This window comes from Lynx canadensis, chromosome F1, assembly GCF_007474595.2.
Source record: "Lynx canadensis isolate LIC74 chromosome F1, mLynCan4.pri.v2, whole genome shotgun sequence".
In the NCBI taxonomy this organism is placed as follows: domain Eukaryota; kingdom Metazoa; phylum Chordata; class Mammalia; order Carnivora; family Felidae; genus Lynx; species Lynx canadensis.
The window spans coordinates 15,791,065-15,816,828 of NC_044319.2; the positions used below are offsets into that span (position 1 = coordinate 15,791,065).

The 25,764-nt window shown below is 42.6% G+C and overlaps 1 protein-coding gene across 2 annotated transcripts; it reads left to right on the forward strand.

Moving 5' to 3' along the window:
- The first annotated feature begins 155 nt into the window (after positions 1-155).
- On the forward strand, positions 156-25,265 carry ZBTB37 (zinc finger and BTB domain containing 37). 2 transcript variants are annotated; one of them, XM_030301896.1, is made up of 4 exons: positions 156-964; positions 2,029-2,988; positions 4,470-4,569; positions 9,869-25,265. In XM_030301896.1, exons 2-4 carry the CDS (start codon positions 2,066-2,068, stop codon positions 10,355-10,357), a joined length of 1,512 nt encoding a protein of 503 aa, XP_030157756.1. In that variant the 5' UTR covers positions 156-964; positions 2,029-2,065; the 3' UTR covers positions 10,358-25,265. The 2 variants fall into 2 exon arrangements, with proteins under 2 accessions (XP_030157756.1, XP_030157757.1); XM_030301897.1 differs by having other exon boundaries at positions 2,032-2,988.
- The last annotated feature ends 499 nt before the right edge of the window (positions 25,266-25,764 follow it).

The following is a 25,764-nucleotide window of genomic DNA, read 5'->3' on the forward strand; positions in this document are numbered from 1 at the left end:
TGGGCGGTGACACGACAGCCCGCGTGACTCAAGGCTCCCGCCCTCCGACCGACTGAGAAGGAAGAGAGGGGAGGGGGCGCGAGGGACGGAAAGCGCTGGGGGAGGGGAAGGGGGGCGGTGTAAGGGTGAGTGATTTCCTTCCGGCACGTCGCCCGCTCCGGGGGAGGGGGTGGGGGGTTTCACTTCCGGGACGGTGTTCCGGCCCATTCCGGCCCATTTCCACCCCCGGAGGTAGGTGCTGCTCCTTGACTGGGCTCGGGCCCCGCACACCGGTCCCGCTGCCCTGCACCGGGACCGCCTTGTCCGGGCTCCGCCGCAGCCTGCTCCTGGGGCGCTCAGCCACTCCCCTTCACCCCACCCTCAAGGCACCGGAGACCTTCCACCCCCTTGGCCCCGGGCCGGGCTGAGCTGCCGGACCCGCCCCCTCGCCGGGCCCCTCCCTCAGGACCCCGGGATGGGCGGCCCCCTCCCCCACCGCAGCCCGGACACACCCAGATACACACACCCACCTCTGGGCTGCTCCCCGCCCGCCTACGCTCACCGCCTGGACGGGGTCCCGGGGCGCCGCCCCCTTCCCGGTGCTCTGCCCTCACCTGATTGCTCGCTCCCCGGCCCCAAGCCTTGCTCCCCTCTCCTCCCCCCGCTCCTCGGTGACATTTCGCCCTTCTGTCAGTTTCCCACTACCCACGCTTCCTATCGCAGACTAAAGCCACTCAAATACCGGAGTGGCCAACCCCATGGCGTTCCCGATTCTCCCTCTTACAGCTCTCACCCTTCCAGTGCCGACGGTAGAGAGAGACCTTACTCCAGGGGCTTCCTCCTCACTGGGGAATTGCCGGAAAGAGCAAACAAAAAAGGCGCTGGTGTAGGCTCCAAAATAAACACATCTGAATTCATGATGGCATCGACAGAGGCTCTTATTGGATTAAAAGTTTCAAAACAAACAAAAACGCTTTGGAAAAAGGTCAGGTTGGCTAAAGTTGGTTCTTAAAAGCAGTGTATACACTTCCCTATTTACTGATTGTGTTGTAAGTGCGGGGCAATACTGTGAGCTTGTCAGGATCAGTTCTGAAATTTTAGATTTTAGCTAACTATGTAATGTCTTATAAAGTTACAGATAAATGGAAACATGTTGGGCTCAAGTCAGCGTCTTCCTGTTGAGATTTACACAAACTAGTGTCAACCATTGAAGGCTATTGGATGCAGTTATAGGCATAATGTTTTCAGCTGTTTAAAGAAAAACTTTTGATGTAAAAATATTGGCCATATTGATAAATGCTCTATTTTCTACCAGCTTTGGGGAATTACATTTCAGAATCAGCATCATCACCCCCCTGAAATTCCCAGCTTTGAATTTAGATAGAAGCAGTGTACCTACCCTTTCTTAATTCTGAGGTTGAACATCTTCAGGTTCTCTGCATCTTCACTGAGTTCTGACACGGCTGTGGCATGTTTCCTAACCAAGACCTTGCTTCAGAGTCCTAAACCCAAGCCTTTTTGTGAGGGCTCTGACTCTCAAGCTTCGAAATAATGGCTTACATACATTCATGTGGGATATGAGTCACCTTCTAAATAATAAACATAACTTCTACAGCATGTAGTAAAATATTAGCAAGAGGGATCAATCCATTAGTGTGTAATTACATTTATTCAAAGAGCTGATTTCTTTCCTCCTTCAAAGAAAAGTTATCACAGGATTTTGTATTCAGTGTATGAATACTTCGTGATTAAAGAAGAAAAAAAAAGAACTGTCACAACTGGTTCTCCCCCTTCTGTTAAACTTATGTTTTGATGCTGCATAGCTTATTAGTAAGGGGAGTATGATCTTAGGTAGACTTTGTAGAAGTCTAGCAGTCACATTTGGGTTGTTAAGGGTATCTTGTTTCCATATCCAAACATAAGGGAAGTTGTCTCTTTTTACTTGGAGATTTTGAAATTTTACCAAAAAATATTTTTCAGTAGATTTGAATTGGAGAGCATGGCAGGAGTGAAATTCAGATTATTAATGAACTTGGTTTCCTCTTTCAGCAGGGTTGAATGCCTGCCTACACCCTCAGGCACGACCATGGAGAAAGGTGGGAACATACAACTGGAGATCCCTGACTTCAGCAACTCTGTCCTGAGCCATCTAAACCAGCTGCGCATGCAGGGCCGTCTCTGTGATATTGTGGTCAACGTGCAGGGACAGGCTTTTCGGGCTCACAAAGTGGTCCTGGCTGCCAGTTCACCCTATTTCCGGGATCACATGTCCTTGAATGAGATGAGTACTGTCTCCATTTCAGTCATCAAGAACCCTACTGTTTTTGAGCAGCTCCTTTCTTTCTGTTATACGGGGCGGATATGCCTGCAACTGGCAGATATCATCAGCTACCTGACAGCTGCCAGTTTTCTGCAGATGCAGCATATTATAGACAAATGTACACAGATCCTGGAGGGGATTCACTTCAAAATTAATGTGGCAGAGGTTGAAGCAGAATTAAGTCAAACGAGGACAAAGCATCCAGAAAGGCCTCCGGAGTCTCACAGGGTGACACCGAATCTAAACCGTTCCCTTAGCCCACGACATAATACTGCAAAGGGAAACCGGCGAGGTCAGGTTAGTGCTGTGTTGGATATCAGGGAGCTCAGTCCTCCTGAGGAGTCCACCAGCCCTCAGATAATTGAACAGAGTTCTGATGTAGAGAGCCGGGAGCCCATTCTTCGAATCAACCGAGCAGGACAGTGGTACGTGGAGACGGGAGTAGCAGACCGGGGGGCCCGGAGTGATGATGAAGTTAGAGTTCTTGGGGCAGTACACATCAAAACGGAAAACCTGGAGGAGTGGCTTGGGACTGAGAATCAGCCTTCCGGAGAAGACGGGAGTAGCGCCGAGGAAGTCACAGCCATGGTGATTGACACCACCGGCCATGGTTCTGTGGGGCAGGAAAATTACACTCTGGGATCTTCAGGAGCCAAGGTGGCTCGGCCAACAAGCAGTGAAATTGACAGGTACGGTTTGTTTTCTTTGTTCGTCTAAATGGCTGTCGTGCAGACGTCACTAACGCAGGCCCTCTGTGTGGCACAGAGTGTGTCTTCCTTACTTGATGTTCTTAGCCAAAATAAGTTGATGTTGAGGAAACCGGAGGTGTGCCAAAAGACTTGCGTTCTTATTTCTTTAAAGCAGGAAGCTCCTAGTCCTGAAGTATTCACAGTGTTGTGAGAACTATGGTAAAGTTAGACACTTCCATGAATCAGAATAGCAGCTGCAGCCACGCTAGGATCAGTAATTGCCAGGGCCTCCTCGGATTTCCAGGCAGGGAGCTGATCATCAGCTGGGAGCCTGGCAGCAGTGCCCTTCCTTGGTATGTTATCACACAGGTAGGTGGCCTGGGGGACTTTGACTTTCCTTTGTAGCACTGTTTCTTTGCCCCCGTCTACCACAATTAGAGGAAGTAGGGTACCAGCAGTGATCGTTCTTTTTAAATTAGTGTAATCACAGTAATTCCAAAGAAGGGCTTTTTGGATAGTTTTTCTTTTCTTTTCTTTTTTTTTTTTCATTTGTCATGTGATAATACCTTTCCCTGTTTTCTTTCATCAATGACTGCTGCTACCACAAGCCTGAGAGTCTCTTTTTTTCCACCAGTGCTACTATGCCCTATGCTTCACTTTTCTTTTTCTAACATATTGTAGTTGTCAGAACATTTTTTGGGGAGTGGAAGTAACAATTTTAATCTAAGTAAATGGAAAGAAAGCCTCAGTTGAAAGAAAGAAATATTACCAACTTCGATTGGTAATATTTGTTTTTTTCCCCACTCTTAAAAATAAATTAAAATTGCATGAACGATGAAAACTAAAGAAGCTATTACTTTGGTTCACATCTGGCCTTAAAAAAGGCATATGTGTCACAGAAATTCAGAGGGCATATCCTATATCCCCTGTAGGTGGTCTCTTCTCCTCCTGTCCTTAACAGTTAAAGTATCCTTGAGGACAGTACTTATTATTCCCCTGTGTTAGCACCCTTTGTCCAGTGTTAGAACTGTATCAGAAGTAATAGCTTTGGATGCAGAGATTTTCAACTTCCATGATCTGTATCAGCAGTCTGAGATCTGTAACAAGTTACCATGGGGCGTGGGTGAGGGAGCAACCAAAAACCTAATAGTTACATAGAAGAAACAAAATCATGGACCCAGTTTTAATTTATGCTTTTATGGTCTCCCAGTCCTCAAGGACAGAAGCTTGTATTTAGCCTTAGTGTCACCGGGCCATGTGGTCTCTCTGCTATGCCATTTTGTATTTCTTAAATTTACTAGGGCAGACCTCTTTTAACCTTAAGATCTGATATTTACTATATGAAAGTATTTCTTAGAAATCTGTTGTTCTGTTTGTTCCCCCTTCCTCAGCCATGGGATAAAAAGGGGTAGATGTCATCATTTTTTAAGTTCCTTGACGCTATTTTTCTACTAGTCCCCTTTTTGCTCCTCTTCCAACAGATTTAGCCCCTCCGGCAGTGTTGTTCCCTTGACGGAGAGACACAGAGCCAGAAGTGAGTCTCCTGGGAGAATGGATGAGCCTAAGCAGCCCAGCTCCCAGGTATGTAGTGGGGTTAGGATTGCTCAGTGGTTGAAGAAACTGCCACGGTGTGTGAACAGAATATAACGAATAAGAAAGGAAGGGTACAGGAAAGGTAACAGTGACCTCGTTAAATAAATACTGTATTCGATTACTTGTTTGTTTCTTACTTGTGGGCATGCAGGAAATACACTTTTGGTGTCAGCAGAGTTTGAGAAGTAGAAAAGATTGTGGGACTCTTCCCTGGTTACAGGAACCAGTCTGTATTCCTGAGAGTAATATAAAATAACCCCTGGAAACTACATGTAGGTAATTTAAGACTTGGGATGGAGAGAGTCTGATTTTATACTCTGTGGGCATAACACTACGTAATTACTGATTTATATAGTATTACGTATTTGTAAATAAATTGCTTATGCACTTTTGTGTGTGATTGCTTTTTTTGTATGGTTGTGTCTTTTCATTTTTTTTCCTCCTGAATCTTCTGTGAGACTAAAATGTTCTAGAAAGGATAGGAATAATGTTTTCCATCTTCTTTGCAACTCCTTAGCAAGTAGTTGAAGTAGTTGGTTGATATTTTTGTTTGTTCTCACAAGTGTCTATCACTGAAGATTGATTTTTAAAAAGATTGTGAACTCACAGAGTAGAACACAATAAATTGTAAATACCTTTGCCCTTTAAAAGGAAACACTGGTGGGGGCGCCTGGGTGGCTCAGTTGGTTAAGCATCCGACTTTGGCTCAGGTCATGATCTCACAGTCTGTGAGTTCGAGCCCCGCATCGGGCTCTGTGCTGACAGCTCGGAGCTTGGAGCCTGCTTCGGATTCTCTGTCTCCCTCTCTCTCCGCCCCTCCCCTGCTCATGCTCTCTCTCTGTCTCCGAAATAAATAAACATTAATAAATAAATAAAGGAAACACTGGTGGATTAAGATTGGGTAGCTAACGTTTTTAGCATCTGCGTTATATGATAATATGTTGTTTGATTTTTACTTAAGCCATTGGATGTGCATTGTGTACATAGTATAGTAACAGTAAGACTTGTTAGAAACTATATTTACTTGCATGTTACCATGTGAGGGTACCAGAAAAGGAATGTAAGTATTAGAATTTTTTAGTTTTTTATTTCTTTTTAATGTTTATTCATTTGGAGAGAGAGGTAGGGGGGAGGGGCGGAGAGAGAGAATTCCAAGCAGGCTACTCGTTCTTCGCACAGAGCCTGACTCAGGGCTCAGGCTTACAAACCGTGAGATGATGACCTGGGCCGAAATCTAGAGTCGGACGCTCAAGCCCCTGAGCTACCTAGGCGCTTCAAGAATTTTTTAGTTTCAGTAAGATGTTAGAGAAAATGTGAGGTGCCTGGATGGCTCAGTTAGTTGAGCTTCTGACTTCAGCTCAGGTCATGATCTTGCAACTTGTGTGTTCAAGCCCCGTGTCGGCTCTGTGCTGACAGCTCAGAGCCTGGAGTCTGCTTCAGATTCTGTGTCCCCCTCTCCCTCTGCTCTTCCCCCACTCGTACTCTGTCTCTCTGTCTCTCTTTCAAAAATAAATAGAAAACATTTGAAAAAGTTTTTTAAAAAAAATGTTAGGAGCTTGGAGGAAAAGTAACTTTACTCATATAATTAGGACCCCTTTTCTCTTCACCTCTCAGGTAAGATGCAGTCACTATTGTGCAAATACGTGCTGCGTGAGACAGACCACGCACTTTCCGGGTGGGTAAGGCAGACTAACAAGAACACAAAGCAGGGACAAGTCACAGAGCCGAGGCTTCTGGAGCAGTGCTGTGGGAACAGAAGCGCTAACAGGCAACTGCTAGAATCAGTGTCTCCTCAGAAAAGTGTTACTCAGAGAGATGAAATGCACTTTTTAAATAAGCGGCTAGAGGGGCACCTGGGTGGCTCCGTCGGTTAAACATCTGATTTTTTATTTCGGTTCAGGTCATGATCTCACAGTTATGGGTTCGAGCCCCACATCGGGCTCTGCAGTGACAGTGCAGAGCCTGCTTGAGATTCTCTCTCTCCCTCTGTCTCTGCCCCTCCCCTGCTCACGTTCTCTCTAAGAATAAATAAATGAACATTAAAAATTTTTCTTAAGTAGAGATAACTTATTCTTATGTAGATGGGATAGGGATAAATATGGGAACTCTGCAAGAGTGTTTGCCTGAACAAAGCAGAAGGTACAGGCTATAAAGCCACGGCAGATAAGTAATATTGTCTGGAGATGATATTAAGAGATGAGTTAAGGGGCGCCTGGGTGGCGCAGTCGGTTAAGCGTCCGACTTCAGCCAGGTCACGATCTCACGGTCCGTGGGTTCGAGCCCCACGTCGGGCTCTGGGCTGATGGCTCAGAGCCTGGAGCCTGTTTCCGATTCTGTGTCTCCCTCTCTCTCTGCCCCTCCTCTGTTCATGCTCTGTCTCGCTCTGTCCCAAAAATAAATAAAAAACGTTGAAAAAAAATTAAAAAAAAAAAAAAAAGAGATGAGTTAATATACACCTTAATATGTGTGGAAGTTCATTATGGTGAGTCTCCACCACAGTTATTTTTCCCTGCCACAGAGAACCGAAACAAGACAGGGGCTTACATTACAGTTACATTACAGTAAGAACAAATTCTGATAAACTTGGAAGAGCTTCCTGATGACAGGAATGATTAAACTGCTATGGTTACTTCTTAAAAACATCCTGTGGCTTTTTCCTTTGTCTGCCACATGAAGGTGAAAATACTTGGCTTAATTCTCCAAGTAATTATAATCTTTTTAACCTGGCTTCTTCCACCACTCATCAGCATTCATCAGACCTCCTCTGTATGTCAGAACCACATCAAACTTACTCCTGTCTCTGTACTTCAGTCTGGGATACTCTGTTCTTCCCAGGTGTCTGGGCTCCCCCAAGACCCAGCTCCTGGTTCCATGTGCCCTAACTAGCCCAGGCCTCTTTGATCTCTCCTTAAACCACAGTAGCAATTACAGATGATATGGTATAATTTTTCCCAACTCTGTACTGACTCATAAAAATTATTCTTTTTCTAGTTGCATGAATTTTATGTGTCCTTCTACTTTGAAATTTCCTTGAGGACAGAGTTCTCATTTTCTAATCTTCTAATCTTCATTGGCCTTTTTAGGTGGCCAATAAATAGAAGATGTTTTATCACTAATTTTGAGTAACTAAGGTTACTTAGTAGGTGATAAGTAAAGAGGCATCTCCTAAATAGGGGGTTATTTGGTTGCCTGTGAAATTTCCAGTTTTGCACATCTTCAAATAAAAATGAACGAAATAGATGACTTTTTAAAGTCCTTTCAGGGGCGCCTGGGTGGCTCAGTCAGTTGAGCGGCCGACTTCAGCTCAGGTCATGACCTCACGGTCCGTGAGTTCAAGCCCCGTGTCAGGCTCTGGGCTGACAGCTCGGAGCCTGGAGCCTGTTTCGGATTCTGTGTCTCCCTCTCTCTGACCCTCCCCCGTTCATGCTCTGTCTCTCTCTGTCTCAAAAATAAATAAAAAAACGTTAAAAAAATTAAAAAAAAAAAAAAAGTCCTTTCAGTTCTTTGAGTCTGATTAGTAATTCACAGTTAAGATGGTGAACATATTTGAAGACCATGTCAAGTATCTAGATGGAATTTTAGACAATATGGAAATCGTTCATTTATATGAAATGTATTCGTTATATGGAATACTTCACTTAAAAAGAACCTTAAGGAGGGGCACCCAGGTGGCTCAGTTGGTTAAGTGTCTGACTCTTGATATCAGCGCAGGTCTTGATCTCAGGGTCGTGAGTTCAAACCCCACGTTTTAATTCAAAGGAATTAAAAATTAAATACGTTTTAAAAGCTAATGTAAAAAGATCTCACAGGTAACTAAACTACATTGACTTTGCATATGGACAATACTGGTATGACATTACTTAAAAGTTAGGCGGGTTTTTTCAGAGCCTATTCCCTCAAGATTATGAATAATATTGTGAGTTTGTAATGTTTAATAATAGTTAACATTTACTTGGCTATAGTAAGCGCTTCGTTGAATTAACTCATTCATGCTCATTGCAACCTACTTAGGTAGATGCTATTATATTCATTTTACAGATGAAGAAACTGACACATAGAGTAAATAACTTGCTCATGGTCATACAATAAGTAGGATGCAGATTTGAATCCACGTTTCAGTATCCTTAATTGCTATACAGGATAATAACATGCATTCAGAATATTTCAAGGTACCTTTATTGTGTTTGATTCTCATGAGAATTCGGCAGAGCTGGCACCTTTTAATTTTGTGGATGAGAAAACTAAGCCTTAGAGAAGTTACTCTGTGCTTTGTCCATGGTCACCCAGGAACTTTTGGTGGGATAATCCCTAGTCCTTTATGTGAGTTCAGTTTTGATTATCCAGGGAAATGGAGCAGAAGGAAACATTATAGAAGACAAATCAGAAATCATCTAAAACCTCAGTGTTACTATTCAACGCTTGGCTTCACGTACTGCTTCCCAAACCTGCTGAGAACTGCTTCTGTTGGAAATGCTGAAGGCACTGTCTGTTTACATATGTGAAAGGAGACAAAACACATTTTGAGAAATTAAAGAAAAGGACACAAAACCAATTGCTAGTTAGAGGAGTCTTCTTCCAATTAATGCAGAGTCAACTTTTGCATTGGTACTTTAGCCTCTGCCAAACAACTGTAATTGCCTCCTATATGTTTGTTTTTTTTAATGTTTATTTCTTTTTTGAGAGAGAGCCCCTTTTTTGAGGGGAGAGGCAGAGAAAGAGGGAGAATCCCAAGCAGGCTCTGTGCTGTTAGCAGGGAGCCCGACATGGGGCTCAGTCCCATGAATCAGGAGATCATGACCTGAGCTGAAATCAAGAGTAGGACTCTTGGGGCTCCTGGGTGGCTCAGTCGGTTGAGTATCTGACTTCGGCTCAGGTCATGATCTCACTGTTCGTGAGTTTGAGCCCCACATCGGGCTCTGTGCTGACAGCTTGCAGCCTGGAGCCTGCTTCAGATTCTGTGTCTCCCTCTCTCTCTGCCCCTCTCCTGCTTGCACACTGTCTGTCTCTCTCAAAAATAAATAAACAAAAAAAAAAGAGTAGGACTCTTAACCGACTGAGAAACCCGGCGCCCCCCATCTTGCTCTTTTAAAGTAATGGAATAGAGTGTCCTCAGATTGTTCTTTTAATTATTATATTAACATCTGTACTTTTTTGTAGTAATTAATTCCCTGTTTGGGTCTCTCCTAAAAATAAGCATGTTGCCTGGTATGAGAGGTAAAAATAGATTTGATTTCTTTCAATATGTATCCTTACACGTATGTGTTCTTGGTTTCCTCACTGGACACAGGTAGAAGAGTCCGCAATGATGGGAGTAAGTGGCTATGTGGAGTATCTCCGAGAGCAAGAAGTATCTGAGCGGTGGTTCCGGTACAACCCCCGTCTCACCTGCATCTACTGCGCCAAATCTTTCAATCAGAAGGGGAGCCTGGACCGCCACATGCGCTTGCACATGGGAATCACGCCATTCGTCTGCCGCATGTGTGGCAAGAAGTACACCCGGAAGGATCAGCTGGAGTATCATATCCGCAAGCACACAGGCAACAAGCCCTTCCACTGTCACGTATGTGGCAAAAGCTTCCCCTTCCAGGCCATCTTGAATCAGCACTTTCGCAAAAACCACCCTGGCTGTATTCCCCTGGAGGGGCCTCACAGCATCTCCCCTGAAACAACTGTCACATCTCGAGGACAAGCTGAGGAAGAGTCACCTTCACAAGAGGAGACAGTTGCTCCTGGGGAAACTGCCCAGGGCTCTGTGTCCACCACTGGGCCAGATTGAAACGTGGAGGGGGAGGGGGCAGACCCTCTTCCCCTTTGGGCCGTAAGCAGCCAGCATGAGGGCCACGGGCTGGTACTTAGATTCACAAAACGCCACATCACTAGATCGGAAGATACTCCCAAGATGTTGCCAAACTAGAGGATCAGCAACATACGCAGAAGCACGAGAGGCTCTTCCCCTCCTCCTTCCCACCTCATACTTTGGGAAATAATCAAGTAAATCAACTTTCTAATTCAGGGATCAACAGCCTTGGTTTGTTAACTTTATAAGAAAAAAATTTTTTTAAAAAACAGTGATAAATGGTCATTTATCTACCAGTCATGTTTGAACACTGTACTTTGGTCCATATCATCCTGGTGGCTGTAATTGCCCAGATCTAAAACAGCAGGAGCCTTGGTCATCTGAACCAGCCAGCCACGAGAGAGAAGGAAGTAATCGCGACGGTGACAAGAAGGAGGAATTTCTCCTCTTCCTTCCCTGCCAGAACATGCAGTTTCACATTTCAAGGAAAAAAAAAAAAAGAATCCTGGTGGTTGTTACTGATTTGAAAAGTTAGACCTTCTCTTTGCCCTGATTAGGCATCTGACACTTTGCCTGATTGTTTCATGTAAGCAGCCATCTTGGAGCGGTGTTCTCGTGGGCAGCGTCACCTGAAGCTCTCTAGGCAACTGGAAGGGAAATGAGCAACAAAGTGTTTGCAGTAGGTTCTGCTACATTTGGGGGCTTGAGTTTCATGTTGGGGAAGAGGGGAGCGGGGAAGGAAGTGAGGTTTTGTGCAAATGTCCAATGGCACAGAGTACTGCAACTTCCTGATTGGTGTTTGTAAACCATAGTGCTTAAATATCTTTGGGTGTTAGGAAATGGCTCTAGTCCAGATGAATTAATGTGTTAGGCTGACTACCAAAGTTTCATCCAGTCTCTCTGGCTCCTACCTTCACAGAACAGCAATATTCTACATCAGAAATGTCACTTTCTAGTGAAATGAGCCTGGACTGTATTTTTAAATCTACAGGTCTCCATATTTGATAACTTTTATATGAAGTTTTAAACACATTTTTTCTGCAATATTGTGGTTGAGGAAATCCAGCACTATGGTTCTTATTGCAACCACAATTCCATTTCCTTCTACGTATGTAATAGTTTATATTTTCAGGCCAATAGAAGAACCTCACTAAATCCATGTCTCGCGTCTGCAAACCTAGTAATTCATAAACCAACCATCAGCAAATTTGCTGGTGACTCCAAGAGCTTTGCTTTTTAATAATACACTACAGGGCATTTACCAGAAAACATCAGGCACAATCATGTTGCAATAAATTGATCAAGGGATCAATTTGATCAGGTTTGGTTACTTAATCATTCCTAAGATTTTTAAAACTTCAAGGGACCTTTTTGGTAATTCTGGGGATTTCTGAGATTCTTCATACAGCACTGAGAGTCAGAAAAACTTTAGCAAACATGTAGAGTTTTAGATGCCCTGTCTTGCATTCAGAGAATGAAGGAGGATTATTAAGGGATGCAGGCAAGTAGATGCAAATAGGAAAGAGAAAAATATATAGCTTCTCTTCATCATTAAATTTTTAAGAGTATTGAAATATGCAGTGGTTTAAGAAATTATCTTGGTGCAGAGGCACAGAATGATTGTAAAAGAGATTCGGGGAGGGGCTGGTCATGCCTGCACTGGTGAGCCATCTGTGAGAATGTTAGTGCGTGCTCCCTTTCTGAGAATGCTTTGTGGTATGTGGAAAGGTGGGTGGAACGGAATGGCGTTTCTCTGATGATAGGAAGTTAGAATGCAAAGAGTAACTCACAAACAATCTGATAATTGTATATACACATAAAGCTGCACCATATTGCTAGAGAGCGGTTATTTTCTCTTCTGGAAAAACATAGCAATGTGTCTTTTAATAGGAATGCTATGATGCTACCATTTGATGAGAGCCTTCCCTTAAATGATACGTTGAAGCTTTGTCCTTAGGAGATGTAGACTAGAGCATTCTCCTCTTTAGTTGGGCAACAGAATGATAGGGCCACCTTAGGGACCAGCTATGCCCTGTGGGCATAAAAGTGGATTTGAAATTAGACTAAAATCTCTAGTGAAACATTTTAGCTGGTAATCACGTCTGTCCATGAACAGTTTGCCATTACTAAATAGGCAGGAAGGTGAGAAGTACAGAATATGCTGCTGTAGATGGAGCTTTTAAGCCTACCAAAAAAATGTTAAGTCCATCCTACTTTTGAGAAGTAGTATGTTGGAAAGTTCTTTATGCTTTGTTAGTTTCTTAGGTTTTCTGTGAGAAAATGGAGCTTTTTAAACTATGACCAAATTGTAAAGGTGAACTGCAGTAATGTTTGTAAAGAGAAAGTTGGCAGCGTTTGTCAGTACTCCATCCAGGATTAGCAACAAGCATTTTTAACGAAGTAGAGACTATCTAGTAGATGTGGAAATGCTGGGAGTGTTTGTTGGGTTCCCTTCCATTCTCATCCACTTGTAATAGGTGTTGCTGAATTGATACTGTGAATAGAGTGCTACCTGGTCTTCTAGGACCACATCAGCACAGTCGTGTTGGCTGGTCCTCACCTCCTCATTGGCCTAGCCCGGAGCCATGGAATTCATGAACATTCAAACCAGGCTAGCTTTTAAACGAAGTAAAGTTTCTGAAAGCAATTTCCGTGTTAGCTAGAAAAGGTATTAGCATTCTATATAACTGTCCAAGATTCTTATCCAGGTTCACTGTGACATTGTCCTAGTTCTTAGTTAACATCACTGTAGGGTCATAGTAGTAGTAGTGTTCTATCTGCGTTAATGAATAGCTGTATCGGTGTGTGCACAGAGGATACCTCTCTTAAGGATGTACTAGATAGACTGTAGCTAATGCTGAAAACTCATTACCAAATCTTAACTTGCACGTGTCACCTTGTGAAGGGAACTGCATTAGCATTGAGAGCTAAATCATCAGTAAGTACTTTAATGCCATGAAAATAGCAAACACTGGGACTGTTTCCATTCATTGAGTGGCACTTGATAGCAAAGGAGCTACCCAATATTCTCAGCAGAAGAAGAGAGACGGCAGTGTCTTAATCTGCCTTTGTTCTAAGAGGTACCTTTTATTCTCTCTGAACTCGGATACCAGGATAAATATAGCATTGGCATGAACAGGAACACTGTGCTTAGGCAGAAAGGCTCTTTCTAATGACTTGTTCTCTCTTTACTCAGAACCATATTTACCTCTGAACTGAGTTGAGTTTTATTTTATGTAATTTGCCAACTACCCCCAAGCCATCATTGTACCAGACGGTTGAATCGAATCTTGAATAAGTAAAAATAAATTCATTCCTAAATGATAAGGTTGGAAGCGAAGGGAGATAGCAGTTAAGGAAAGGTTTCTGGTTATTCTATTTTTTGGTATTTTTAGATGTTTCCAGTTCCTTCTACATCAGTAAAACAGGGTTTCCAAAGATGTTACGACAGTAGAAATAAACTATTATCTTCCCAGCTCCATAGCTGAAATCTGGCCTTGGTTGGAAGTGGTCTGGTGGAAGAGTGCACTTCATCCTTAATAGCAGAATAGTCTTTGGTCAGGAAATAACTTCTAAAAAAATTTAGTTGTTACTTGACACTAATTTTGTTTCTTTTAACTGGTAAAAATTCAATTTTGTTTGACTAGAAGATCTAATTTAAAAAAATTAAAACAACGGTTAATGGAAAGGAAATTAAACCGAACAGAGGCAACAGTCTTCTTAATCATAGTGGAAGGCATTTAATCAGAAAGGAGTTGGAATCCTGGAAGTTTTTCTTTTTTTCAGATACAACAGACACGTTTGTTTGTTTGTTTGTTTGTTTGTTTGTTTTTTCTCTCTTTCTCAAATGCCATTCTCTTTATCTACTTACTGGTTTAAGGCATAATCGAGAAGTTCTTATTGAACTCATTTTTGAAAACGGGGCTCTTATGCCATTTGGGAAAGAGTGCAAAATATTGAAGTATTATAGTTGTTGAGATTTAGAAAAGGGACACCAAGCTATTAAGTCAGGTAAATCCCTGAGTTTGAGAGGATGCCCCTTAGCATATTCCTAGCATTTGTCAGATCAGTAAACCGCAGCCTCCAGGGCCAAATCCTGAGGCCATCTGATTGTATAAAGTGATACGGAATACCTGTTCTTCACGTATTGTTTATGGCCACTTGCTACTGTAATGACAAAGTTGGGTGCTTGTGGCAGAGACCACATGGCCAGCAAAACCTGAAAATTTACTATTTGTCACTTGACAGAAAAGTTTGCTAACTCCAGAATTTTGTCACTCCTGCCATTTTGTCTTTGTAATAGTTTGGTTGAGGTTTTAAATTCTTGTTGCCATATATGCATCAGTTCCTTGAAAGAGCTTACCATCTTTTCCTAGACCTTTTTCTCAGAACCCTGTTTGTGTTCCTTCTTAATGATTCCCATTGCTTTAAAAGCATTTAGAATAGCCTTATGATCTGTCCTTGCCTTAAAGGTGCAGGTAGATCAAAGTTTAGGATGGTAGTTACAGATGTAACAAAGTAATTTAAAAATATAATTCCCATGCATAATAATGTAGGGTTAAATGAGTACCATGTTTACATAAAATACTGTAAAAAAATTAATGTTTTTATAAGTAAGTTTTGCCATTCCTCTGAGTTAACTTGAACTGGTTTGCATAATGATGACAAGAATGAATTTATTTCCACTAATATTAAAAATTAACTTCTGTTATGAATAAGTGGTTTGATTCTTACCCAAAATACTGTCCTTCTAGATTAGAAACCCCTACCCTTTCCCTGTCTACAAATCTTCATTTTGATTTCCTCAAATAAACTCACTCTGTTCCATGTGGAGTAGTAAAAAGCCCAATGTTCTTCCCTTCCTTTTCTTTTTCCCCCAATGAATGTTTTAAAACAATGAAATCTTTGAAGATTTCAAATTCCTCTTAGCCCTATCTTCCGACGTCTGTTACTGTCTATGATGTTTCTAAATATATACTGGGCTATTATTTATTTGCTTTCCGAATGTTCATTCTTACTGTTCACAAAAAGCTTATTTATGCCAGATGTGCAAAAATGGAAAATGTTAGGATGATTATAAACAGAATTCCTTGCAGGAGGAGAATATAATTGTTCCCCATATGGACACCATGCATAGACTTCTGAGTTAAATTTATCTGAACAAAATGTTCTAGGCTGGGCTGACACAATGCAGTGAGTTTCACTTGTACTTTGTCGGCAACCCCACCCATACATACAGAGTTTGGGTGAGTGACCTAAGCTCCTGTAGGGCACCTCCTTCCTAGTCCTTCTTCAAGTTGTTTTTCCCCGTTTGATATTCATAAGTTTTATATGAAATGTTCTATGAGTAGTAGATAATCCTTACCTGTGAGGATGTTTGCCTAGCTGAGATCTGCCCTCGTCTTAGAGATTTTGGAGTGTTGGTTTTCTGATTAATTTGCGATTCTGATCCTTCTGGCATACAGAACATTGGCCATAGACAGCCCGATGCGTCCTCTGCGTGCAGCTTTCTGTGAGGCCTGGGGAGTAGCTGCCATTTCTGTATGAATGCGTTGCAGAACAATTGAGTTTGCCCAGCACTAGCGAGATCTTTGATAATTATCAGTCTTCTGTTTTACCTTCTTTGCTTTCTAGAGTCTGTTTCTGTTTTCAATCCTCTCATTTTTAAGTAGTGCTTTTCCCAGAGCCAGTCTTTTTATTTTGCAGTAAGGAGGTTTTCTTGCTCAGGACAAGCCAAAGTTGGATAGGTACTATGAGTACTTTAAGACACCTGACTCAGTTACATTCCAAAGGGTATAATTATTGATAACAACTGTGATATCAAAACCTGGAAAACATTTGTACAGACTATCCAGTTTTGTTGTATAGGCAGCCTACCTTTTCCCTCAACTGCAAGGAACAGCAATGACTTAGAAGGCAATTGTTACTTGAAATGTATGTCGCCTTTACAGAGAATACATACATGAATAAATTTCTTATCTCACATCTTCCCTGTTATCTATTTAGCAGATATTTCCCATCTTAACAGTTAAGGGCCTACTAGCTCAAATAGTGGAAGCCTTAAATAGCAAAGCTAAGTTATAAAGGCAGAGCAGTTCATGAAAAATAAAACTTTTCTAATGCTTACTTCTTTCACGTCTACTCAGTAAGTCCTCCTGAGGAGGCTAGAACCCCCCATCCAGTTAAGACAGATACACGTACAGCATCTTCTATGGACAACAATACAATTTAGTATACTGTGAATTTTAGAATCCGAATTAATCCATAATGCCAAAAGTCAGAGTATCTCATGGGAAAATGTTTCCTATTCTGTGAAATCACATACCTTAAGTGAGAGGTAGCATACAGGAGAGTCTGGTCCACAAAGTAAAGATTAAGTATTTATTGGTACCAGTGTGCTTGGAATTCATACAACAAAATTGATTTTAGACGTAGTTTAGATGTGGCTTCCTATACTTGAGAGTCCTAAATCCACTTGGTTAGAGTCTGGATGTATGCTTTTTAAAAGCCTGCACTTTTCATCACAGAGATCAAAAAGAGGGGGACAGAATTAACTGTACTAAGTGCTTTAGTGGCATAATGGCAATTAGTCCTCAAAATAATCCTCTGAGGTAGTAACAGTAAAACTAAAACTAGCTGAGATTTTGAATGCTTACTGTGTGCCAGGCGCAGGTCCGTGTGCTTCATATTGTTAACTCATGTAATCCTGGTGGCGGTCCCAATAGGATGGACACTTATTACCCTCGCTTTAGAGAGGAAGAAACTGAGGCACAGAGAGGTTGACCCAGGCAGTCTAACACTGGAGTTAACACTCTAATAGACTATGTTGCCTTTAAGAGGTGTCATTATACCACAATATATAGATGAAGAAACTGACGAACACAAGGTTACACAGTGGATAAATTGCAAAACCGATATTTACCAGGCTTGATTCCAAAGCCCAGACTGTCTCCACCACATCATATTTACTCTGTTTACTTACAAAGAGTTGAGGTGAACTGGAATAAATAATAGCCAGTAACAGTACTACTTTTAGTGAATTTTCAAGAAAGCATGATTGGAAGATTGCTTCAAAAGATAATGCAGTTGGTCTCTGAACAGATGCTGATGGTGAATATTTTTGGAGATATTGCCCGTTTGATAGGAATCACCCATTTGATAGGTCTGGTTGTGAATCAGTTCAAGTTACTACCAAGGGAGAAATTGGAAGGTAGCATTTCCACTGCCTAGCTTTGTAACAAACTAAACTATAGTGACTTAAAACAACAATTTTATAGATCTTGTGATGTTGTGAGTCAGAAATTCAGGAAAGGCTCATCCAGGCAATTCTCTTTCTCCCTGTGGCAATGACTCGGGTCACCTGGTGGTGTTCAGCAGGTAGTTGGACTGGCCTGGAGTTTCCAAGATGATCTCATTCACATGTCTGACACTTTGGCAGGGAGGGCAGTAGTCTGGGCTCGCGGGCCTCCTCTCCCTCCCTGGAGTCTCAGGGACTTTCCATGTGGTCTCTCCATCAGGGCAGTCACGCTTATTAAATGGCAGCTCAGGCCTGTAAGAGCCTGGGCAGAAAGTGCCACTCCTCCCTAGACCAGGCCCAGAGCTGCCCGCAGAGTCACCACCATACATTGGTCAGCGAAGTCACTGGTCGGCCTGGATTCAAGGGAAGAGCACATACCACCTGATGGCATGTGTGTCTGTCAAGGATTTGGGGCCACTTCAGTCTTTCATAGGTGGCCTTGGGTTTTTGATTTGTCTTGAATTTTCTGCGTTCGTTCATTTGGGCTAGTTGTCCATGCTGTAGAAACCACTTATTTCGTCTGCCACGGGTCAGTAAAGGAGCTAGAGGGAGAATAAGACAAATACCTAAGCACAGGTTTCGTTAGCTACCCACCCACCAAGTTTCATTGATCTTACAGCAAAATGTCCATGTTGTTTTTCTTTTGTTCCAAGTTCCAAGTTGTGAGCATTTGTTAGTTTGTTGTTTTTTTCCTGTGAAGCTGCAGTAACTGTACATACTGAGCCAGAAGTACTCCAGAAAGAGTAAAAAGCTTACTGTTAGAGAAAGAAGCTTGTTTGTTAGAGATGTCAGCTGTATTTACGTTTATAAATAGGCACAAACTCCCATGGTATGGAAAATTCGTATGGCTACTAAATCTCTTTCGCCAGGAGTTTCTATGGAGTGGCTACATGGTCACATTCTTGAGATCATTTCAAGTTCTGCCTACCCACCCTAGGCCTCTCTTTACTGCCACCACACCACCTCGGGCACAGTTTTGTGCTAGAAGATGAATAAGTAAGTGCATCCCATTTTTATTACCTTTCTTAGGAGAAAATTCACTGCCCAATTTTTTATGTTGTTGATCCTTTAAAATCAAGAGTTGCCATCAACTCTCATCTAAGATAACAGATCATTGAACTGTCAGATTTAGGGTGCTTTATTTAAACTCTTGCTGGCTTACACTCATTAGACTATTGCCGTGACAGAAGAAATATGGGCAGAGAATAAATCCTGCTCTGAAAATGATCATCCCCAAACCAAGCTTTCTAAGAGAAGAAAGATTTGGGATTATCCATCCATTCCAAGTGCAGTGGACTCCTGGAGGATTAGCTGCGAGGGCTTCTTGCTAGTTATCCCGAAGTATCATAAAAAGGTCTCTTCCTAGGTCAGGCCTCAGGAATTGCAAATACAGGAAAAGGTACTCAGGGCTGAAGACTTAATTTAGGGCTTTACAAAATGCTTGGAAGAGAAAGAAAAAATGTTGGCATTTGTAGTTGGAGAACCAGGGACAAAACGTTCGAGGCGTTTAGGCATCAAGACTAGATTTTATCATGTAAGGACTGGGGCAGATTTCAGTGAATAAAAATCAATGAGCCTTCACGTTTTCTTTTTTGATCCCCATTTCCACTCTGATGTACGTCAAAGTCTGCTTTGGGTGTCAGAGAAGTCTTTGAAAATATATTCCCAGGGAATGAAATATCTCATGATGATCTGCAGAGAAGTTTCTCGTTCTGTATTTTATGGCTCTTTGGGCCCTCCTTCAGATTCTCTGTCACTCTTAAGTCATCTGGTGGTGGCACAAAAATTTAGCGCCGCGGTCTGGATTTGCGGAAGAGAACAAAGTCAGAAGAAGGGGAACCTGGAGACTGCCAGCATATACTTTGTTGTCTGCGTTGCAGGTCAAACCATTTCGAGCCAGTCACAACAACCCATTGGGAGTAGAAATTCCTTAGGGTTCTGATTTCTGCTCTCTGCTATATCTTTAAAGCAGGCGTTTGTAACGTACTTGAAGATGATCTACTGAGTTTCCTACGAAGGAATAGAATCCTAACTGTAGTGGTTCTCCAAGAACTACTGCAAAAGCCCAGAAATACGACACAGGGAACAAAACATAAAATGTGTTTCCTCTGGAAGCCAAGATGCGCAAGCAGAGGTCACTAAGAGTGTGACTGAAACCTACGTCTAGCATAGCTATCGTCCGATAGCAGAGAGATTTAGAATTTATATGGTATTTCTAATATTTTTACAAAAATGATTTTAAATCATGTAACTTGAAGTTTTAAAAACTGAGCCTGTTTTCTTTTTGGAAAACTGGCCCAATAAAAATAACACTAATATAATGCAATTGTATATGCACGTGCATCGAACACAAAGTGGTATACTAAAGATAGTTCATGCAAATAACTTTTGTGGGAAGTTTGGCTATTTTCGTAATATCTTTTTTCATAAATGTATGTTTATAAATATATTTACTCATCCACTATGACCCTGGTAGCATTAGAAGCATTTGTTAGTTGTATCATTGATTCTGAAAATCACATTCTTGGCACAGTAGGCTATGAGAGCTCTTTGTCGCTTTGTATTTTGGCTAAGGAAGTTATTTCTTGCACTTTCTATTTATAAAGATGTTATAACACATTGCACCCACTTAGTGTAGCTGTTGTTTAGAGACAAAAAAAGATGTAGGTGTTAAAGTGAAACGTATGTCTAAAAAGCCTGGCGAAACGAGGGACCTCGAAAGAACAAAGTTGGCTTGCATCTACTAAGAAGAGCTGGGGTTGAATATCGAATTTCGATTGCAAGTAGCTGTTGGGGTGGGTGTGCAAGTTGTAATTTTATTGCGAGCTGCCAGCTACGTGTGTGTGATTTTACGTGTGTATGTGAGAAAAAGGTGTCTGGTGAAGGCAGAGAAGTCAATGTAGGATGTAGTCTACCTCCCATTAAAGACTGAGCATATTCCAATATTGCCCTGGAGCCCTCTGGGCAGGAGGCTGGATTCCTCAGCCACTGTCCACCTCATTCTCTTCTGTACTCGCTTCAGCTCCTCTACCTCTGAGCACTTGGCTGAAGAAAGAGTGTGCTTTTTGTAGCAAGCAAAGGAAAGCCGGACACAAAATCTAGGGTTTGCAGTATCACCGTCCCCCTTGTCATGGGCAGATGTTCATGTTCAGCTTTGTTGCCCAAACCAACAGTGTCTGAGTACTCTGATTTAGTGCTTTTCTCTCCTGGCTTCTATTTGGCAAGAACAGCCGGTGCACGTGGAATCTTTCTGTTTTTTTAAGAAACGCACCAAACTCCTTTCAGTGATGTAAACATTTTTGTTTGAATCCTGAGGGTTTGTGTGTGTGTGTGTGTGTGTGTGTGTGTGTGTGTGTGTGTGTTTAATTGCCATTGCAGCCCATTACTGGGAACCTAGATAATTAACCCTATTTTCCCGATGGTGAGCCTTCTGTCAATATCTTCACAGAGAGGTTTGCAGGAGGTGCGTTTTGGATGGCTTGTTTTGCTTTCAGTCACTCCAAAGAGATATTCCTATTTTTAATGCCTATACTGTGGTACCGATCATGATGGCCTCCCTTGAATGCTGTGGGTGTCAGGAAATTCACTTTCAGCAGTAAATTGTCACTAGGCACACCGCCTGATCTTTAAATCCAGTCGTAACATTCACCTGACTGTCCGGGGCGTGAGCACACTGAGCCGTGGCGGTTGGCCTACATTTTGAACATGTGTTACAGCCTAGGAAGGACCGTCGGCCCTTTAACAGCTATCCCGGAATGCTCGCCACCTTTTCACTCTACACTGGCTGGTTGTGATGTCGACACAGGGATTTTCAGGTTAAGAGTGAGAAGGAGAGAGTGATCTGTTTTCAGATTTTTGGAGGTTGGCCTCTGTGTTTAGGTACTTGCTGGTAAGTGTTTGCTTTCCTGGTGACTGGGTAGAGCAGGCGATGAGAGGATGCCATGTGAAATTGCAGATAATGAGCCGGGCGTTCCTCCTAGGTGACAACTGACCCAGTCACCTCTGCCCGAAAACAGCGGGAGTACCGAAGGGAGAGGAGACAGTAGAATCACGTGAATCTACTCACCACAGCTGTTGCTTTTCTTTCTTTTGTGTGTGTGCGCAGCACGTGTCTTTATTAAGGCACAGGGACAGGACCGCGGGCAGGAGATTCTGCCCGGCTACTGTTATTCTAACTGTAGAATAATCGTCAGCCTGTAAGCCATGCTCATATCCTAGACTCAGGAATTAACTCCTGCTTAGGAAGATTCTTCCCCCTGGCTTCTCTTTTGTTTGTGCCAAGTCTGTCCTAGGCCTGTCCCCAGCCAGCTCTTTTGCCGTAACACATAATTAAGTGCAGACTTACCTAAATCCATAATTTACTGTTGACTGTGTGACCTGTTACAGCCAAAGTGATTTATTTAAAAGCAAAACAAAAAGGTGAACAATGCCTAGGTAATTTCTTTGGGGTGCGTGTTAATTCTGCGAATCTGAGAGAAGGCACGGAGTCTGACCTTTCTTCCCTCTGGCTTGAGTGATCACCGGCCTGCATGCTTTTTATTACAGAGCCAGCTGACCCAAACTAGTAGTTCCCCACCTTGGCAGCACTTTGGGCTTACCTGGGGCATCTAAAAAATTACTGAGTTTAATCAGTCTGCTGTGCAACGTGGGCTTTAAAAGCTCCCCGGATGATTCTAATGGGCAGCCAAGGTTGAGAATCATTGGCCAGGTAATCTTGAGTGGCCTCCGGCAGGATAACCTCAGTCTGGTTCTTTTTTGTCATAAGATACCTTTACTGATATCCCACGCATGGCTCTGAGTTTAAAGTGGGCCAACGCTCAGGTGGTAAAATGGATCATCCATTTGTCCTCAGAGTAATTCTGGAGAGAGATTTTGCCATCCATCCAGTTTTGTCTCTTTACCAAAAACAAAGTATGCAGAAGTAAGCAAAACGATTTCAAACTCTGGTCTCTAGAATCCTCTTTTCTTTGCGTATGTGATTTGAGTGGAGATTTCTCAACTCTGATAGCTAAAATAGAGCACTTGAATTTATTGAAAGGGCCAAGCCCAACCTGCCTAGGATGATTTCTAGTTGTAAAATAAACAGGTAGCATTATTAAAGTTAATGGAAAAAGAGAAGGGTCCTTCCTGGGGGTGATGGTGGTACATTTGATAATTTGTCTCTTAGCCTGTCTTCTAAGTGGGATTTCAGTGTAAAGTGACTTTCACTTTTCCTTGTTTTTTTTTGTGAATGAAATGCACTAGCTAAGGCTTAAATGTTTCTGAATTTTAGATGAAATGTGAAATGAGTCATTTTAGCCTCTTTATTCCAGGATGTCAAGGACCTAACCCAGTAATTCCCAAATGAGGTTCCATACTTTTCTTTGTTCCCACCCCAGGTAGTAAACATGCCTGCCCATGGCAACTTCATGCCTGGTAATGGGAAGGGGAGAACTGTTTGATTACCTTAAAAGTGAGACACTCTCCCTCCCCCCCCCCCCCCCCCCAGTCCTCCTGCCACCGCGTTCAAAATGACTAGCTACCAAGTGATTTCTCATTCGTGACAGAAATTTGTGTTTAAGAGCACACAGATATAGTAGTCTCTCTTCTGAGAGAATTCTGGGCACCATAGAAATTTTCATTCATATAATGCCTACAATAATTGAAATTTTAAATTTCAAATAGGTGGTGTGTTCAAGAAGGAAAGACTGGATAAGTGCAGAGGACTGAATTAGCATCAAGCTATGACATTTCATTGAAATAACACTGAGGCTCAGCTATTTGCTTAGCATGTAAATGTTGCAGTGTCTTTCAGAGAAAATGCCTCCTATGCCTTAGAAAATTTCTGAAGGCTTCCTGATACGGGGTGGAACAGACAAACAGCAGCCTTTGGGACTTGCATGCATCCAGAGAGTAGCACATTAGGGTTTCATGGTGAAGAGCATTGTGGAGTACTGTGAAACATTGTTGAAATTCACGCAAATCATACCGCACTGGATTTTAAGATTTCTGCGGGGGGGCGGGGGGGGGCGGTTAGAGGAGGAGGATGGGGAAGTAATGGTAAAAAATATATAGAAATTTGTTTTATGTTTTAAGCAAGGAATGAAACAAATTCCCTATCAGGAATTCTCTATGGACTATGAAGTTCGGTCAAGTTCTCTGCCCTACTGGATTGGCTTGCTGGTTCCTCTTCAACTTTTAAGGGGTCCTTTCTGAAACGGCTACACAAATGCTAGTCTGACTACAGTTTCACCACTTGGCCCCATCCCCCTACTCTCAACAAAAGAAAAACATTCTCAAGCTATGGGAATGTGTTCTCAGTCCGTTAACTTCGTATCTGCCCCGGTCTCTGTTCGCAGTTTTAGCCCACTGCAGGACTTTGTGATCTAATGGCGGGACTTAAGTCCATCTGCCGTCTCAGTCAGGAGCCGATGGCCTCTCCTCTAAGAAATCTTAAAACCAGAACTCTCCATTTTGGGCATGTCAGCATAAGTGAGTAAAGGGAGAAGTACACTTGGGAGAGCACTTAGATTTCCCAACTCCTAGTAATTCAGAGTGGGGCCCACTCATGCTCTGCCCCTGCGAGGGGAAAAGAAGCTGAGCATTCAAAGCTAGAAAGTCAAGGTGGCTGAAATTTGGTTTCCTTCAGACGGACATGGTCTGAAAGAAATCTGTCCACCTGTTCTCTATGGTGCTTATATGGTGGGTGACAGCTGTCCCCCATCTACCTGTCCCTGGCACTGTGCCTTCCCACTGGTCACTGTGAAAAGCAGATCACACTGGACTCAGAGGCCAGAACCCAGGACCATTTCCCTCTTCTCATCTTGAGCCCATCACTTCTTCATACAGCTAATAATGTAGCATTTACTTCTCTTTGGAAAACTCTGGGGTTTGTCCCCCAAGAAATAGTAAAGTATTTAAAGGAAAATATAGCCAGAAAATAAGATTTCTGGTGGTAGCTATTAAAGAAACCATAGGAGACTTTCACTTCCCCTCGACTGATACTGATAGCAAGGATCCACATGCCCCCTCTTCCGGAGTTTTTAAAGGCTACCGTATTTGTAAGCAGCAAACTTATGTAACATTTTTTCACAACTTGCTAATCAAAGATTCATATTAAAACCGACAATCAATTTCTAACATGTTGTTATCCCTGAAAGGGAGTGAGGTAGGGTTTTAAAGTGTAAGAACCTACCAGTCTGTTTTTTCCCTTTGAGAAAACAAACATTTGAGGTTTGTGTCTTTTCATCTGAAGCTATTACTCCATTAATAAAGATGCCTCGGAAAAGTCAGTGGGCCAGGCTAGCTGTCTTCCGCCTCTGAGAGCGCTGGACTGGGTCTGTGCATCTTATTTCCTTAGAAAATATCTGTTCTCATTATGACCTTAATTATAAATACCTATATATAGGAATAGGATTTTCCCCTCACCCCACCCTCTTTTAATCATTATCACTTAAGTGTAAACCACACCTCCCTTCACCCCCCTCTCACTGAACAAATGCACTTTAATTCCTAAGGAGAGTGGCTGTTCCCGGCCCTGAAGCCAGATTACTTCAGGAGGAGAGTTGAGGAGGGAGAACGCCTACCAGACCCTGTGAGACAACCAAATTCCTTCATGTAAACACAAATCACACCCATTCTTTCACTGTTCCCACCCCCTGCCACAGGGAAAAAGAAACCACCAAAATGGAAAAGTTTAAAATGCCTACCCTGATTGTAGAAGTTTCCCTGGGAGAAAATACCCAATATTAAGTTATTTTCTCAGCTACCAAATTGTAAGAAACTTCTAGGTTGTTTTCTGGGAGGCTGAGATTTTTTTTTTTTTTTTCCAGAAGTCAAGTGAAAACACAGAGGCTATAAGCTGTGATTCTGATTTGTGTCATTTCTAAGTATTAGATTTGTTCTCTCAGTTTGACAGGTGTTCTCAGTCTCTCCTCCTGTGGATTCTGCCCTTCCCCTGATGACAAGCCAATAGTCCTGGGTGGGGTTGCATGTCTCCTAGAGCCCCAGAAGCCCTGTTGTGTCGGGGGAGGGGGGAGGGCTGGAGGGTGGGCAGAGACTGGGGTTGGGGGGAGGGAGATTCAGAAAAAGAGTGAAGATATGGGTTTAT

Excerpts from the sequence above, each read along its gene's own strand:
- ZBTB37 (XM_030301896.1), top strand. The coding sequence starts at position 2,066 with ATGGAGAAAGGTGGGAACATACAACTGGAGATCCCTGACTTCAGCAAC. Across the intron at positions 2,989-4,469 it reads ACAAGCAGTGAAATTGACAG|ATTTAGCCCCTCCGGCAGTG; the intron begins GTACGGTTTGTT and ends CTCTTCCAACAG. Across the intron at positions 4,570-9,868 it reads CTAAGCAGCCCAGCTCCCAG|GTAGAAGAGTCCGCAATGAT; the intron begins GTATGTAGTGGG and ends CACTGGACACAG.